The 17,168-nt window shown below is 42.0% G+C and overlaps 1 protein-coding gene across 9 annotated transcripts in view; it reads left to right on the top strand.

The window, feature by feature from the left end:
• Positions 1–17,168, top strand: part of CRTAC1 (cartilage acidic protein 1) — a 792,023-nt gene that overhangs the window by 655,025 nt on the left and 119,830 nt on the right. For all 9 annotated transcript variants that reach the window (XM_073552828.1, XM_073552833.1, XM_073552829.1 and 6 more), the window contains one exon: positions 12,273–12,409. In XM_073552828.1, the coding sequence (XP_073408929.1) occupies positions 12,273–12,409 (137 nt within the window). The remainder of the gene's footprint in view (positions 1–12,272; positions 12,410–17,168) is intronic.

The following is a 17,168-nucleotide window of genomic DNA, read 5'->3' on the forward strand; positions in this document are numbered from 1 at the left end:
TGTCACTATTCGGACCACACAGACTCCGATGTAGGACCTTACATTCTGACCTGCACGTCCAAGAATAATGGGCAATGTAATAATCTACAATAAATGTAGCTTTCTTATATTTTTCCCTTCTTACATGTAATATTATTTCACGGTTACCATTTTTGTACAATATTCTACTTGTAATATGCCAACTTTGTGTCGGAAGGCAAACTCAGATGACAGATTTGCTTTAAAGCAAATATGTCACCAGATTTCACAATGCAAGCTACATACATTTTTAAATACATATCTTACACCTGAAGAGGCAGGTGGGCTTACTTTGAAAAGCAGCGTGAAAATATCTGTATAGTCCTTTTTGAACCTTTCCGTGCCCAATATTGAAATGTGCATTTTACGAGTCCCGCTAAAATTCTCTTCTTAATATCAGTATTATACAGCTATTCTGACGTGGAATTTCAAGGTAAGTACATTGGCTTCATCAGGCCTATGAGGTCTATTTAATAATGCATGTAGCTTGAATTGTGAAATCTGGTAATAGACCCACTTTATGATAAATAATTCTGCCCGCTTTATAACCCCACCGCACATCCTTCTCGGTGTTTTATTCCGAAGCGATCGTCTCAATCTTTCCTTGATCTAGTTGTCACATGCAGACTCGGAAGTTCAAATATTCCCAGAGTTCATCCGCTGCCCGGGCGCCATCCTGATCACAAACGCTGCCTCTGATATTTTGTTTTTTTGAAGCTGACACAGAAATCTAGGGCTGAAGCTGAGCAGAATCCTTTCCATCAAAGACATTGAAAAGCTGATGAGATGTGAAATAATGGCCCTTCCCTTCCAAATCCCTCTACTTTGTGTTTAACCTTCACATGGGTTGTTAACCACCCTGGGAAAAGGTAATTACAAAGAAGAGCTACCAACAGTTAATTAAATATGGCTTTGAAAAAGCTATCCGTAAGTAGGAAGCAAAACACTGCGCCGGCAAGGGGGAATCGCTACTTGTTACGGGCCTAATGGTCTTTGTTCAGCTGCCTGATAATTGTCAAGCCAGTGAATAGCTTAATCTCGGAAAGACATTTTTTCGACTATTTTTTCCACTTGTAATGGTCTTATAATCTTCCTCCGTGCGAGATTTGCTCAAATAAAGGCCCACTTGACGTTTTCCATGTACAACATCACGGCCATTTGTTCCTTTTTCAAATAGTAACTAAGAATGAAAACCATAGAGAGTGTGGAGGTCAAATTCAGAAATGGTTCTTTTTGTATGGGGCTTTATGTAGAAGTTTTCAGAGAGATGGATAATTTTGTTATATAGTCTATTCAGTTTTTAGTTCATGGAGAGAGATGGAGTAAAAGTTTGGATGACTGGTGGGCGAAGCTGTAGGAACAATCGCAAGATGGCCCGCCAGCTCAACGGTCAGGGTCTTGAAACCGGACAAAAGGCAACATTGGAATTGTTAGGAGCTGTTCACTAGATATTAATATAATAAAATGGGATCTTAAAGCAAAAAAGAACAAATACTCACCTACTCACCTAACGAACACCCACCGCTGCCTGTGTCCCTTGTGGTCCCCTTAATTCAAATTCTGGGGAAGGGATGTTGCTGTTGCCGATCAATGACCGATGATTCCAAGCAGGAACAAACAGTTCCAACTCTAACTTTTGGTTCTCACAGAATGTCACCTCTGCAGACGATTGCAGTAGTGTTAGGAAGGAGATGAACCATCGTATAACTTGTACGAGGATCGCAATGCAATGCTTGGACTGGCCATCAGCTCTACCTACCCGAGCGTGAAAACTGCATAGAAATACATGCTGTCACGCTCAGGTGGGGAGAACCGGCATCCAGTCCAAGCATCTTCCATTAGGTTTACCAGGTGAGGTGGATCCTCTAAGCTTCAGGTCTGAGTGGGCACACGGATCCCAGGCGTTGATGCAGCAAGCAGGAAGGCATGTGGTCAGTGAGGACTAGGTACAGTCAGGAATCTCAGAAGCAGCAGGTCGGATGAAGTAGAACCCAGCAGGGAAGGATGCACTTAAAAACACAAAAAGTACAGATGGAGCACATCAAACATAGGATCCCAAGAAACCAGTGTGTGTGTATAAATGGCCCTTAAATAGGTCTAGATAGAAGATGTCATTGATCTATGCAAGCAACTTACGAAATCTGACACGGAGCACAGCAGAGGGCAGGGGACCAAAGTGAAGGAATCAGAGCCTGGGATACTTGGTGCAGGTGTGTAACAAGCGGGGACCTGACTTTCCCTTCCAGAAGATAAAGCATGAAGACTGGTGAGTGTAGCAGAGGTGTGGAGGAGCAGCCGGGTTATTTTTTGTTTTGAGACCATAAGAAGATCCCAGCATTATACATCTCACATGACTACTGAGAGGCCTCTTTAGAGATTTAACATTAAGGCCCGAAACTCTCAGGATATGTCTCTGTCTGTAGGAAAAATGTAAAACCAGCAGTAACATGAGACATCTGAGAGGCTAATAAGAGGCTAGAATTGAGTAAAATAGCATAGGTCCTTTATATGTAGGCTGTTTTATATGTTCTACCTTTATGTTAGAAGCCTGGCGAAGATGGGAGGATGTGTTATTTCTGGGATCCCAAATGATCAGCTTTAATCTTTGGGGAACCTGAGGATCAGGTGTTTAAACTACAGTGCCCCCACAGGAGAAATAAAGCATTACAAAAAGGGCATAAGTGCAAGAAGTTTACCTAATTTTTGGCACACTATAATTTTTCTTAATAGCATTTCCATTTTTGCTCACGCAGTAGTAGAATCTCTGTAGAAAACCACTTCACAGAGGTTTTAAGCATATAAATAAGCGCACATTACATTTTGTGTTTTGCGAGCATACGGGTTCTCACTTTCTGAATTCCTTAGGATTAGAGCTCCAAACATAATAATACAAGACTACCTAGGCCTCGGCAATATTCCGCCTGCCGAATGCCATCAGAATGCACAATATTGTTCCTCTAGATTTGCACTCCTTTAGGTGAGGGGGAGGGTGGCCGAATATAATATAACTTCCCCGAAAATGTAATCATCCCACAGCAAACAAAATAATAAAAAAAAAAAATCTCCATTTCATTGATACGAGTCTGCTCCTTTCAAATTACATTGCAAATCACACCATTATTTCTGGAGATGTTCAGTACACAGGTGTGAGATTTGTCTTCTTCAAGCTGGTGATGACAAGGAAATAGGCTGTCAGGAACATCTGGCTTTTTATTTGTGTTGTGATGGTCATTACTGTTACTTTTACAGAAGGATGTATGTTTCTAAAACTTCATGCAGAGATTATACACACAATGCCATAACACTGTCCTGGAGACATTCAGATAATGAGGAGACCTTCCGGGTTCCCAGAAAAGTTTTCAAAAGCCACTCGATACTTTCCAAAAAGCAGCGCCTTCGACAGGTCTCTTGCACATAACAACGGGATGCGTTGTGTACAGACAGAGCCCTGACATCCAGAGGACAGACATGAATATAAAAGGGTCATGATATCTAAAAAGACATGGTTGTGCAAAATGTCAGCGTCGTGCCACACTACTTGGTTCTTGCTCATAAGCACTTTTGTAAGAGTTGACAAGTAGGTTTTACGGGTTCTACGGGCCGTGCGTCTGGACTCAAGCACTGACGTACAATATCACTATAAAGCTTTGTCCACACATCCTTTCGGACATTCACTTTGTCTGTTCTGTTTTGAGAAGGAGACAAATGGAATAATTACATAATAACTGATGCAAATGGAAAGCGGAAGTGCCCAATTGATTATTATGGGATCAGTCTGAGTTCCGTTATATATCAGGATTAAGAGCTGAAGAAAAAGTTCTCCATGATGAGCATTTTCTTCTGTTCTAAAAACGGACACATAATGGAACTCAGGTGGACCCCATAAAAATCCATGGAGTCCCTCCTCTGCTAATTGCAACAGATCCATTTCTAACATCACTGGCGCAATGACTGCCGTGCACAGCAGCAATACAAGCTGACGACAAATAGAGACCAGCAGCTGACGTTGGCGTGCATGTGACCAAGTGCACATGGCACTGACGTCCATGCGCTACTGTCGCTGGCTTCAGCAGAGGATGCCGCGCGACTGGAGAGCTGAGGAAAGGTGAGTATGGATGACTGTGCATTATATTTTATGGATGACTATGGCCATGCATTACACTGTATGAAGGATATGGGCTGTGCATTATACTACATGAAGTATATGGTCTGTTTATTATACTAATATGGAGATGCATTATGTTATATAGAGGACTATAGGCTGTGCAGTAAGTATACTATATGGAGGACTATGAAGGGCACATTATACTGTATGGAGGACGACTGTGGGATGCATTATACTATATGGATGACTATGGGGAGTTTATTATACTATATAGAAGACTATGGGGGTGTATTATACTATATGGAGGATTATGGGCTGTGCGCTATTGGGTCGCCCGCCAGGGTCGTGGGGTACCGGGCCGGTATCTCAGAGGGAAGTGTCATGGTAGCGGTGACCTGGTCCGTGGCCCTGGGCGTCCATGTAAAAGGGGCAGAGTGATGGGGATAAAGTTATTGAGATGATTCGTGACGCCACCTGTGGTTTCTGGTCAGTTTGACCAGCGCTGCAGGGTTGCTTCTCTGGGACAGATGGTGTGGTGCAGCAATGATGTTGTAGCCCTCCACAGGTAGGGCTGTAGTCCCAGGGCAGAGTAGAAGAGGTTGGCAAATGAGGAGATAGTGAGGAGAAGCAGATGGTGCAGTGTTAGGCACAGAGACGTAGCAGTGCTGAGTGGGTTGGCGCAGGAAGAAGGCAATAAGACAGATGAATGCAGTTCCAGTTCTTTTACTCACGTTCTTGGCACAGACAGGTGCCCGCTTCAATGCTGCGGTCTCCAGATCAGGGGCTCAGCCAACTCCCAGGCAGATGGAATCAACCTTTCCAGCTCTCCCTTTCGTGTGCCTGTTCTGAACGTCTCCACACTAGCGCTTATACTGACGTACTTGTAGTTGTGTGTTAAACCCAAGTTCCTCCTTTCAGATGTTCCTTAGAACTCTACTTGTACGGCACTCAGCTGTAGCCTGCTTCGGGGACTCCTTGCTACCAAGTCCCGGCTCACTCACGTTGCTGTTGTGCCCCCAAGTCTTGTGTGGGAATAAAGTGGTGACAACTTCTATTCCTCCCGTGTCTGCTGCAGGACCATCAGTATCCATACAACCTCGGGGACTGGACCCCGGCCATGCGCTTAGAATTTGAGGAAGGGTTCCACTCTGACCCTAGTCCTTAGTTCTCTTCTTCTCCTTACATTCTGCACTAATCTTTCTTCCTTCTGGAGAATCAGGCTTTGTATTTCTCTTTCCCGTGCCAGCAGCTTCAGGTCACAGGAGTCTGCTGCAGCACCTCCTTCACTCCATCCCTCTCAGGGGAGCTTCTCTCACAGACTGACCTAGTCCTAATATTCTCCCCTCTCTTGTGCAGTCTAAGCTCCACCCACCTCCCAGCACTCTTCGTGTTCCAAGCAGGGAGCCACCAAAGGTGCTTTGCTACACTACTATGTTGTGTGGGATGTAGGTGCTGGAGTCTGGTCAGGTGTTACCATCTTACCTGGAGAGTGGGATACTACACCTCAGGAGGAGGTGCAGTACCTCTGTGACAACTGAACCCTCAGGGGCACCACACTATACTATATGGAGGACTATGAGAGGTTCATTTTACTTGTGCAATGGGGCCCTATGACATCTATGTACTTCCCTTACAAGTATAGTGGTTTATTTTTCTTCTATAAATTAAAGAACAGTGGCAGAATGGGGAACATATACCAGGATGGGGGATATATATACCAGGATGGGGCCAGGATGAAAGCTATATATACTAGGATGGAGGCGCATATACCTACTTATTGATTCACGAGGGGGGGCCTGGTCCAAATCTACCACTGGAGCCAATCAGACTATAGTTATGCCACTGTCTAACATTCTGTTTGTCTGTTCCCTAAAATAGAAATGTGAACGTAGCCTAAGATACGGCATTTGGCCATACACCGCAAACCTCCCTCATGGGCTTACAGGCTTTGTTCAGAAGATCTATGTATAATGTCTCTAGAGTAGGACTCTCTAAGGCAATATGCATACGGCATCTTTTTCAGATGGATTCCACTGGGAAAAGCACTGCAAAAGTGCCCCATAAAATAATCACAGTGCACAGCAATGTCAACACGACATTCATGTGCACACATTCTTAGGTCACTTCTTTTAACTAGTTCAGGATTCCGAGACCATGAAGCGGTTAAAAGAAGGGACATGTTCATTCTTCTGTCAGTTTTGAGCAGTTCCATATAAAATGTTGCAGTGTGTTGTGTGCACCACTATGGTCCTACTCCCAGGATTATGGTGTGGGGTGACATAATGTGCATCAGACGGACTTCTCTGGTCTTTATTCCTGGTATGCTTACAACTCAGCTTTACATTGATCTCCTGGTGGAACAAGTGGTGCGACCATTTCTCCAAAGTGTCCCAGGAGCAGTTCTTCAACACAACAATGCCAGGCTGCATGTTGTTTGTGCTACTGCGGGCAGCCAGCGTGGCCTATATGTTTATTTTTTGCCTTTTTTTCGGGACTATCTAAGACAAAGAATGATAACAAGGTGTCTCCAAGGGACAACCCTTTTATCTAATATATGTTCCTTTGGTGAAATCATCTGACTTAAAAGATTGCAATATCAGAAATGCTATTTGCAGATGCACAGAAAGTAGCACTGGGCTCCTAGCTCCAAAGTGTGTGTGTGTGTGTGGGGGGGGGTGTCACTATCAGCTAATTACAAAGGGTCCTTAGAAACATTTTTTACATTAGGAATTATTTTTTTGTAAATCAAACTTAATACTGTTTTTGACAATGATTAATGACTGCAAAAGCCCCTCGGCATGTTCTGTCCACAATTGTCTCTACCTAATGCTGGACCGGTTCGCCTCAGGTTCCTGTAATTTGCCAAATTTCTAACAAAAACTACTCCTACATTTTTTTTTTTTTTACTGTAGCTCATAATTTTCATGCTGTGGTTCTATTTACTGAGCAGGTGCAATAACTGTGATGGACTTTAAAAACCATAATAATGTCCAAAGTAAAGTAATTGATGAAAAATTCCAGAATTCCAGAAATCTTTTTTTTCTTAAGGGTTGAATTTGAAATGTAATTTGAGCGAAGGGAAATCAAACGACAAGTTCTTGATTCCTCGTGGATTAGAGATGTCTGAAGGCTCAATGACCTGTGAATATAGGACTGATAAGATGCTGTGACGGACGGGGTATGCACAGTTCTTTTGGTTCTAATTTTAATTTGTAAGATCCTGCTGATTACCTGGAGGTCTCCTGGAGTAACATCCGAGTCATTATATTAAAGGGGTTGTCCGGGCTTTTCACATAATCTCAGCACATATCTGGGCTGCAGAATTATGACAATAAGTAATTTACTTTCTGTCACTAGTTTGCACGGTTTTCTAGATATTCTGAACAGAACATCCAAGGGGGGGGTGTTATGGCTTTGAAATGAGAACTGGTTGTAACCTCCTACTCTACGCCAAACATGCCCTCTATAGCAACAACCCCACCCTCCATAGCTACAGGCCCTCCCCGTCCACATGAAGCAGCCCTCATCACACAGTAGCGAATTCTTCCCCTCCAGCAGCCTCAGTGCAGAGAGCAGAGAGCTGCTCCTCCCCCAGACACACACTGAACAGTGATCTATGGAAAGTGAATCTAGTGAGGAGGGAAAATCGTCCTGTATTCTGGGCCACTCAATGATTACAATACATAACTCATTATCAGTGATTCCTTCCCTCACTGTCCCAGGCTGCTGGCAGCAGTGAGAACAGACTGTGTGATGGCCAGTGATGGGGGTCTGCAGCTTCTAATCTGCACAGGGGATGGCAGTCACTGATGTAATCTGTTGTGTGACAAAGCCTCTGCTGTGTGAATGAGACAGCTCTGTGTCACTGATGTCTTCACACAGCAGCAGATTTGGTGCAGTGTATGTGCGAAGCGCCACCAAAACTCCCACCAAGCTCCAGTGACCAGCACCACCCACTGCCCACTCATTGGCTGGCAGTAAACTGCACCAGCACTTATCTTTATCATTATTCCAGCATTGGAAAGAACACAGCAGTGATCCTGTATTTGTGAAAGCAGCACAATACATACATACACCCCCCAACACTTCACACTGTTACAGCTGCTGATTGGACAGGCTGCTCCCATCAGTATTTGTGTCATTAGAGACATAGTGCTCACACATACACTGCACCAAATCTGCTGCTGTGTGAAGACATCAGTGACACAGAGCTGTCTCATTCACACAGCAGAGGCTTTGTCACACAACAGATTACATTTTTTTTTTCTTTCAATGTTCGTAGTTTTTTATTATAGATAGCAGTCACACAACAACCCAACGTTTCGGCCGTGCTGGCCTTTCTCAAGGGTATCTTATCTAAATAAAATGTGAGATAAACAATAAATCACAATTATTGATGTGTTTACAAAAAAACATAAATTGTTGACTGATATTCACTAATTGTAAAGATATTATAATAATGTTATGACATTCCAAAGTTATATTATACATAAGAATGGCACAAACCATTGGAAACAGGTAGCATAAATAAATACATTCTTTTTCCATATAGCAAATCGCTACAGCCTAATGCAGTTTCTGGTATCACAATAGTGTAATATTTGTAATAAGATGTATATAATATAATGGAATATATGCAAAAGAAAGAAAAAAAACTTATACCTGTGTGGCTATAATTAGGAAGTTCAAATTTCTGAGGAGAAATAGGAAAAAAAATTTTATATATAAAAAAGTGAATCCAAGAAAAGGCATTGCGCCTGGAATGACCTCATCAGAAATCAGACTCAAAATGTGACCAACCTGCAAGTGAAATGTGCAGAAAGACAGGACAGCGCCGCAGTCAGATGAGGGAATGAATGAAAAACAGACAAGTGAACCTATTTATGCCATTTTAATTGAAAAATGTAAGGCAGCTGTGTAAAACAAATAGCGCAGGGGAACGCATGCGCAGATCGGCGCCCCAGACGGAAGTGGGGCATAAAAACCGGAAGTGGGGTATATCGTAGGTAAAAAAGGAGAGAAATGACTTTAGAAATTAACTATGAATAGCGCAATCATATGCGCAAAGTGTATGAGGGTAACCTGAATATTTTAAAACCATAAAAAATGTAAAAGATAACATAACTAGAAAAACGAAGTTCATATCACTATCGCGCATGCGCCGTCCTATCCAAAAGATGGAAGTGGGGCATATTATGTCGGAAAAAAAGAGCTATATTGAGCGATATGATAATAAAATCTGATAAGAGAAAAAAAGGGGGGTAAATGTCAACTATAATATGCATAAAAGGGGAAGCATCACAATGAGGTCACATTTTCAAATCTGATCTTCCTAATTATAGCCACACAGGTATAAGAGTTTTTTTCTTTCTTTTGCATATATTCCATTATATTATATACATCTTATTACAAATATTACACTATTGTGATACCAGAAACTGCATTAGGCTGTAGCGATTTGCTATATGGAAAAAGAATGTATTTATTTATGCTACCTGTTTCCAATGGTTTGTGCCATTCTTATATATAATATAACTTTGGAATGTCATAACATTATTATAATATCTCTACAATTAGTGAATATCAGTCAACAATTTATGTTTTTTTGTAAACACATCAATAATTGTGATTTATTGTTTATCTCACATTTTATTTAGATAAGATCCCTTGAGAAAGGCCAGCACGGCCGAAACGTTGGGTTGTTGTGTGACTGCTATCTATAATAAAAAGCTACGAACATTGAAAGAATTTTTTGTAGCCTCAGGTTCTTCATCAACACATTATTGTTTTTTCCTGACGGCTTGGTTGTTTTTTCCCACTTATTGTAATAAACAGAATTTCTAGTACAGCTGAAGGAAAGCGGGGCGTCGGGGACGTCGGCGCAATGGAAATTATCGGGGTTAGCCTTTTTCTTTCAACTAATGGGATGGGCAGACGTAACAAAGTTCTTTTTCATTAAGCAAGCCATTAAAGGATGGAAAAGGCTTCAACCAAGCCAAGAATGCCGCCGCCCCATTTCACTGAGATTATTGCATGACATTATTTCAATATCCCCAACAGTCTGCACATCGCAATACGAGGTGGTCCTCATATCGGCAGCTTTTGCGATCACCTTTTTTGGAGCACTGCACATCAGCGAATTACTAGCACGGTCACAAAACGCGTCAAAAGGGGGCCTTATTAACGAGGACATAGTTATATGCAGCGATGTTATGCACATTCGGGTGAGGAAATCCAAGTGCAATCCCACTGGTAGGGGCTCATGGGTTCTGGATATAACGCAACAAATGGCCCAGTTTGCCCGCTAAAGATCGTCGAAAGATACGCCGTAATAAAACACCCAAGTAGATTCTTCTTCACTCATACAGACGGGTCCCCTCTGACAAAGTATCAATTCCAAGCAATTTTAAAGCTATGCTTGGAAAAAACCGGCGCAAATCCAAAAGAGTACGGGACACATTCGTTCCGTATCGGGGCAGCCACAGAAGCAGCTAGGGCAGGAGTGTCAGAGGCCGAGGTGCAGATAATGGGTCTTTGGAAATCTGCATGCTTTGCCAGATACATAATACCTGATTTCCTGAATTAACATATGTTATCTCTTACAGGAGTTGAAGTTTGGGTTGTAAGACATTCCTATGTCTATTGGGCAGAAAAAAGGGCCAAACTGCGTCCGGGAGGAGAGAATCTTGGCCTCCCGGGCCTAGAGGTTAACTGGAGGGGGTATCAGAGGCCTCCAATGGAAACAGGTGTTCAAAGAGATGGTTGACATTTCAAGGAGGGCAAAGCGCCCGGTGATAATGGTGTTACATGCGGGTGGCAATGATCTTGGAAAGCAAAAGGTGGCGGATCTGTATAAATGGATGACAACGGATATAGAACGGTTCACCTGTTTATTCACAAATATGATACTGGTGTGGTCAGAGAAAATACCACGGGGCCGTCTGGCGTGGCGCAAGAGATAAAAAAGCCATAGAGCGCACAAGGAGGAAATTCAACGTCCGGATGGGAAAATTTGTGACAGGAAAAGACGGTATCGTTATCCGTCACCACCAGCTGCAAGGGGATCACACGAGACTATTAAGACCGGACGGAGTTCACCTGACGGACATTGGCCTCGATATTTTTCTGTCTGATTTGCAGGATGGGGTTGAACAGGCCCCAACGCTGATGGGTGGGGGTCGGAGTCCCGTGTAGGTTATACACAGGATCCTCCGTGGCGGTAGAAGCGGAGGAGGGCAAAGGTTCGTAACCGCTCATTGGGGCAACTCGCCTGTTGATCGCGGACAGGATCTCAGTGTTCAACCCACCTAGGATTATCTGTGTTTCATTACGGGATTGGAGGGGGGAAGGCACTGGTTACGACACACAGGTCTCTACAGTCTATGTTCCTTTGGTGAAATCATCTGACTTAAAAGATTGCAATATCAGAAATGCTATTTGCAGATGCACAGAAAGTAGCACTGGGCTCCTAGCTCTAAAGTATGTGTGTGTGGGGGGGGTGTCACTATCAGCTACTCACAAAGGGTCCTTAGAAACATTTTTACTTTAGGAATTATTTTTTTTGTAAATCAAACTTAATACTGTCTTTGACAATGATTAATGACTGCAAAAGCCCCTCGGCATGTTCTGTCCACAATTGTCTCTACCTAATGCTGGACCGGTTCGCCTCAGGTTCCTGTAATTTGCCAAATTTCTAACAAAAAATACTCCTACATTTTTTTTTTTTTTACTGTAGCTCATAATTTTCATGCTGTGGTTCTATTTACTGAGCAGGTGCAATAACTGTGATGGACTTTAAAAACCATAATAATGTCCAAAGTAAAGTAATCGATGAAAAATTCCAGAAATCTTTTTATTTCTTAAGGGTTGAATTTGAAATGTAATTTGAGCGAAGGGAAATCAAACGACAAGTTCTTGATTTCCCGTGGATTAGAGATGTCTGAAGGCTCAATGACCTGTGAATATAGGACTGATAAGAAGCTGTGAGGGACGGGGTATGCACAGTTCTTTTGTTTCTAATTTTAATTTGTAAGATCCTCCTGATTACCCGGAGGTCTCCTGGAGTAACATCCGAGTCATTACATTAACGATGGGCCTTTTAATAAGAGATAATTGTGAGCTCTTCTATCTCTCTTCTATCTTTAAACAGGATATTGCTACTCAGAAGTTCTCTATGCCGTCTCCAATCCGCACGGTGATTGCCGCTGACTTTGATAATGATCAGGAGCTGGAAGTCTTTTTTAATAATATCGCCTACAAGGACTCTTCAGCAAATCGTATGTTCAGGTAAAGCTACAGACTGTGTTATATCTGAACGGACATACACATGAAACATATATATACTGTGTATGTGTGTATATATATATATATATATATATATATATATATATGCCCTTAATATACATGCAGTGGGAAAATAAGTATTTTATACACTGTCGATTTTGCAAGTTTTTATGTATGATTTTTACATAATTAAATTGTATTTTATTGGATGAAATAAGTATTTGATCACCTACCAACCAGCAAGAATTCTGGCTCTCACAAACCTGTTAGTTTTTCTTTAAGAATTCGTCCTACTCTATACTCATTACCTATATTAATTGTATCTGTTTGATCTCATTACCTGTATAAAAGACACCTGTCCACACACTTAATCACACGCCAACCTCTCCACCATGGCCAAGACTAAAGAGCTGTCTAAGGACACCAGAGACACAATTGTAGATTTGCACAAGACTGGGATGGGCTACAGGACAATAGGCAAGCAGCTTGGTGAAAAGGCTACAGCTGTTGGTGCAATTATTAGAAAATGGAAGAAATAGTAGATGACTGTGAATCTTCCTCGGTCTGGGGCTCCATATGCAAGATCTCGCCTCGTGGGGTAAAGATGATTCTGAGAAAGGACAGGAATCAGCCCTGAAATATATGGGAGGACCTGGCCAATGACCTGAATAGAGCTGGGACCACAGTCTCAAACATTACCGTTATTAACATACTACACCGTCATGGATTTGTAGCAGAGTGTATCTTTTGAGAATCCACCGGTACATAGGAGAACTTCACTGAGCAAGTTATCTTGAGTAAACAGCATTTACTTCTTATGGGTAAACATGAGATAAGAGTTCAGAAGCACACAGCCCGTGCTGCTGGTATAATACAGTCAAAAGCAAAAGTAAAACTAACAACAACAAGATAGCTTCCCTCCCCACAATACAGTAAACTTATAACTTCACACTATCGCCATCTGCTGTCAGGCCAGTGTAAAGTCATCCTTTACATAAACAATAAGTCCATTTCTGTTGCATATGCCAACAGGATTAACAATACTGCAGGGCATGCAAGGTTCCTCTGCTCACGCCAGCACATGGCCAAGCCTGTTTGAAGTTCACTAATGACCATCTGGATGATCCAGAGGAGGCATAGGAGAAGGTCATGTGGTCCGATTAGACCAAAATAGAACCTTTTTGTATCAAGTCCACTCGCTGTGCTTGGAGGAAGAAGAAGGATGAGTGTAACACCGTCCCAACCGAGTATCATAGTGGGGGAAACATCATACTTTCGGGGTGTTTTCCTGTAAACAGAACAGGACGACTGCAACATATTGAAGGAAGGATAGATGGGGTCATGTATCACGTGATTTTGGCCAACAACCTCCTTTGCTCAGTAAGAACTTTGAAGATGGGTCGTGGCTGGGTCTTTCAGCATGAGAATGACCCAAAACACACAGCTATGGCAACTAAGAAGTGGCTTCGTAAGAAGCATTTCAAGATCCTGGAGCGGCCTAGCCAGTATCCACACCGGAACCCAATAGAAAATCTTTGGAGGGAGCTGAAACTCAATGTTGCCCAGCGACAACCCCGAAAACTGCAAGATCTGGAGAAGATCAGTATTGAGGAGGGGGCCAAAATCCCTGCTACAGTGTGTGCAAACTTGGTCAAGAACCACAGGAAACATCTGACCTCTGTAGTTACAAACAAAGATTTCTGTACCAAATATTAAGTTCTGTTTTTCTAAGGTATCAAATATTTATTTCATGCAATAAAATGCAAATTAATTATGTAAAGATCATATATTGTGATTTTCTAGTTTTTATTTCTAGATTCTGCCTCTCACAGTTGAATTGTACCTACGATAAAAATTACAGACCTCTCCATACTTTGTAGGTGGGAAAACTTGTAAATTTGGAAGTGTATCAAATACATATCTTCCCCACTGTATATACCCCTATATTTACTCATAATACTCCCTTTATATATATCCCTTTATATACTTATAATATCCCCTTATTTATTGTCTGTGCCAGGGATGGTTTGCTATGATTCTATATGTTATTCTCTACATTTACTCAATGTTTTGTCTTGTGATTCACTAAACCAAAAGACTCCAAATTTTAAACATTATTTTTGCACAGCATAAAACTATGGTTACGTAGACAGTAAATTAGAGGCGTAGGTCAAATATTGGTGTGAACGGTTCAACTCCCATCTCCCTATATAGTATGATGTTGAACCTAACAACCCCCTTATATAGTATGATGGTCCACCCCACAGTCAGCTATATAGTATGATGGTCCACCCCACAGTCAGCTATATAGTATGATGGTCCACCCCACAAGTCAGCTATATTGTGTGATAGTCCACCCCACAGTCAACTATATAGTATGATGGTCCACCCCACAGTCATCTATAGAGTAAGATGGTCCAACCAATAGTCCACTTTATAGTATGATGAGATGAGTGGAGCAGGCTGCCACAAGTGGTAAGTTCTCCTTCAATCTTTCTGAGATGGTTTGGTGAATCCTACATTGAGCAGGGGGTTTTACACGATGACCCTTGAGATCTCTTCCAACTTTAGCATTCTAAGATTCTATGATAGTCCATTCCACAGCTTCCTATAAAGTATGATGGTCCACCTCACACTTCCTTATATAGTATGATGGCCCACCTCACAGCCCCCTATATAGTATAATGGTCTACTTCACAGCCCCTTATATAGTATAATGGACCACCTCACAGCTCCCTCTATAGTATGATGTCCACCTCACAACCCACTATATACTATTGAGATCACCCCAACAGTCCTCTCTATAGTTTAATGGTCCACCTCGCAGCCCCCTATGTAATATTACTGTCCACTCCACAGACCTCTCAACAGTATGATGGTCCACTTAACAGCCCCTTATATAGTATGATGGTCCACCTTACAGCCCCCTATGTAGTATGATGGTATACCCCACAGCCCCTTATATTGTATGTTGGTCTACCCCACAGTTCCCTATATAGTATCATGGTGTACCCCACAACCCTTGATATAGTATGATGGTCCACCCAACAAGCCGATATATAGTAAGACAGTCCACCCAAGAGCCTCTTATATAGCTTGATGGTCCACCTCAGGGTCCTTTATATAATATGATTTCCCCTAAAGTCCCCTATATAGCATGGTGGCTCACCTCACAACCCCCTATACTGTATAGTATGTTTGTACATTTTACAGCCCCTTTTATATTATGATGGTCCACCTCACAGCTCACTATATAGTGTGATTGTATACCTCACCACACCTTATATGATATTATGGTCCACTCCACGACCACCTGAATAGTAAGATGGTTACCCACAGTAAAAAGTAAAAATAAAAAACCTTATACTCACCAAATTCAAACACCTCATCCTCCCTAGCCTCCATCTCCTTTTCTATCCGGGCTTGCAGTGGACCCTGGTGATGTGATGCAGTAACATCATTGCGCCGCTGATGTCTCCTACATGGCACCAGCCTCCTGCAACCTGCAGTCAGAAAGGATGCCAGTGGCCTGCCGGAGTCGGTGGCTCAGCTCCAGCTCAACTGTTAACCGTATCATCTTCCTGAGGATGCTGATACTATTAACAGTGTAGCATATAATGTGGTCCATGGCTGGACCGGTCCATCTGGCATTTTCCAGAATTGCCAGATGGCCAGTCAAGCCCTTCTGACAAAAGACATTGAGTCACAGGTAAAAAAAAAAATTCCCAGAGAGATCATATTGTTTGTTCACCAGTTTAGCGGCTGTTGGTTGTGCTTTATGGAAAATATATTTGTGTTAGTTCAAACATAGTGCAAGATAAATCTGAAAACTTTAGTAAAATAGGTAAAAAATGAGTCAAAATCCGGTAAAAAGAGTTGGGTAGCAGTAGAAAAGCATAGTTGATTACTGCTAAAAACATCAATGCACCATGGGTTGAGTCTCGTATTGAAGGTCCAGTGACCGACGCTGTTTTTGAAAGAAACTAGCTCCTCTGCTTGCATATGGTAGAAAAATATAAAAATATGTTGCAGGCAAATACTGTTGGTTTAGTACTTTTTTGTGCCAAGCCATTGAAATTTTTTGGATTCATGAGAAACCATACAAAAGAAACATTGTCCCACTTTGCAAGATGTAGCCTACTCCTGCCAAACAATTAAAAATTGAGGTCTCTTGAAACTTCCAGCCTTGGAAGGTTTAGTAGAGTTAAGATTAAGTCCACTTCAGGCTGTTCATTTGTGTGAAATGAGGAGGAACTAATGCTTGATTTCCACGGCAGCTTAGATGGGAAACCTGTGGCAGAGATGAAAAGAAAATAAGTTGAAATAAAATTCATAGCTTTCATAAAAAAAAAAAAGGTTTCTGGGAGGACGACAGCACTAATTTGTACAGAAATAGTCAAATGTGGTCAGAGGAAAGCAAAACGTGCCCAATGGGTTTCTTCCTTTGTACTCTAAAATTCAACTGCAAAAATTTTAGCTGCAGAATTCGGAAACAGAGAGGAAGGTGAATGGAGTCACCAGAGGTGTATAATTATTACCGGTTGCCAGTGTGGCATTGCCTTTTGAGGCCCTTGTCAAGGTACACAGTGCCGACATTAATTGATGACCCCCTGCCTGATATGGACGTGCACTAAATTTGTCGGATTATAGGTTATTATTTTTGAAACATGACTTTTTAAACGTAAATTGGTTGTATGACCTGCCCTTTTGTTTTTCCTGTCTACTGACACATATTTTCTTTTTTGTTTTTTTAATTCTTTTT

The sequence above is a fragment of the Dendrobates tinctorius genome, unplaced genomic scaffold, assembly GCF_039654945.1.
Source record: "Dendrobates tinctorius isolate UK_male_01 unplaced genomic scaffold, ASM3965494v1 ptg000196l, whole genome shotgun sequence".
Taxonomy (NCBI): domain Eukaryota; kingdom Metazoa; phylum Chordata; class Amphibia; order Anura; family Dendrobatidae; genus Dendrobates; species Dendrobates tinctorius.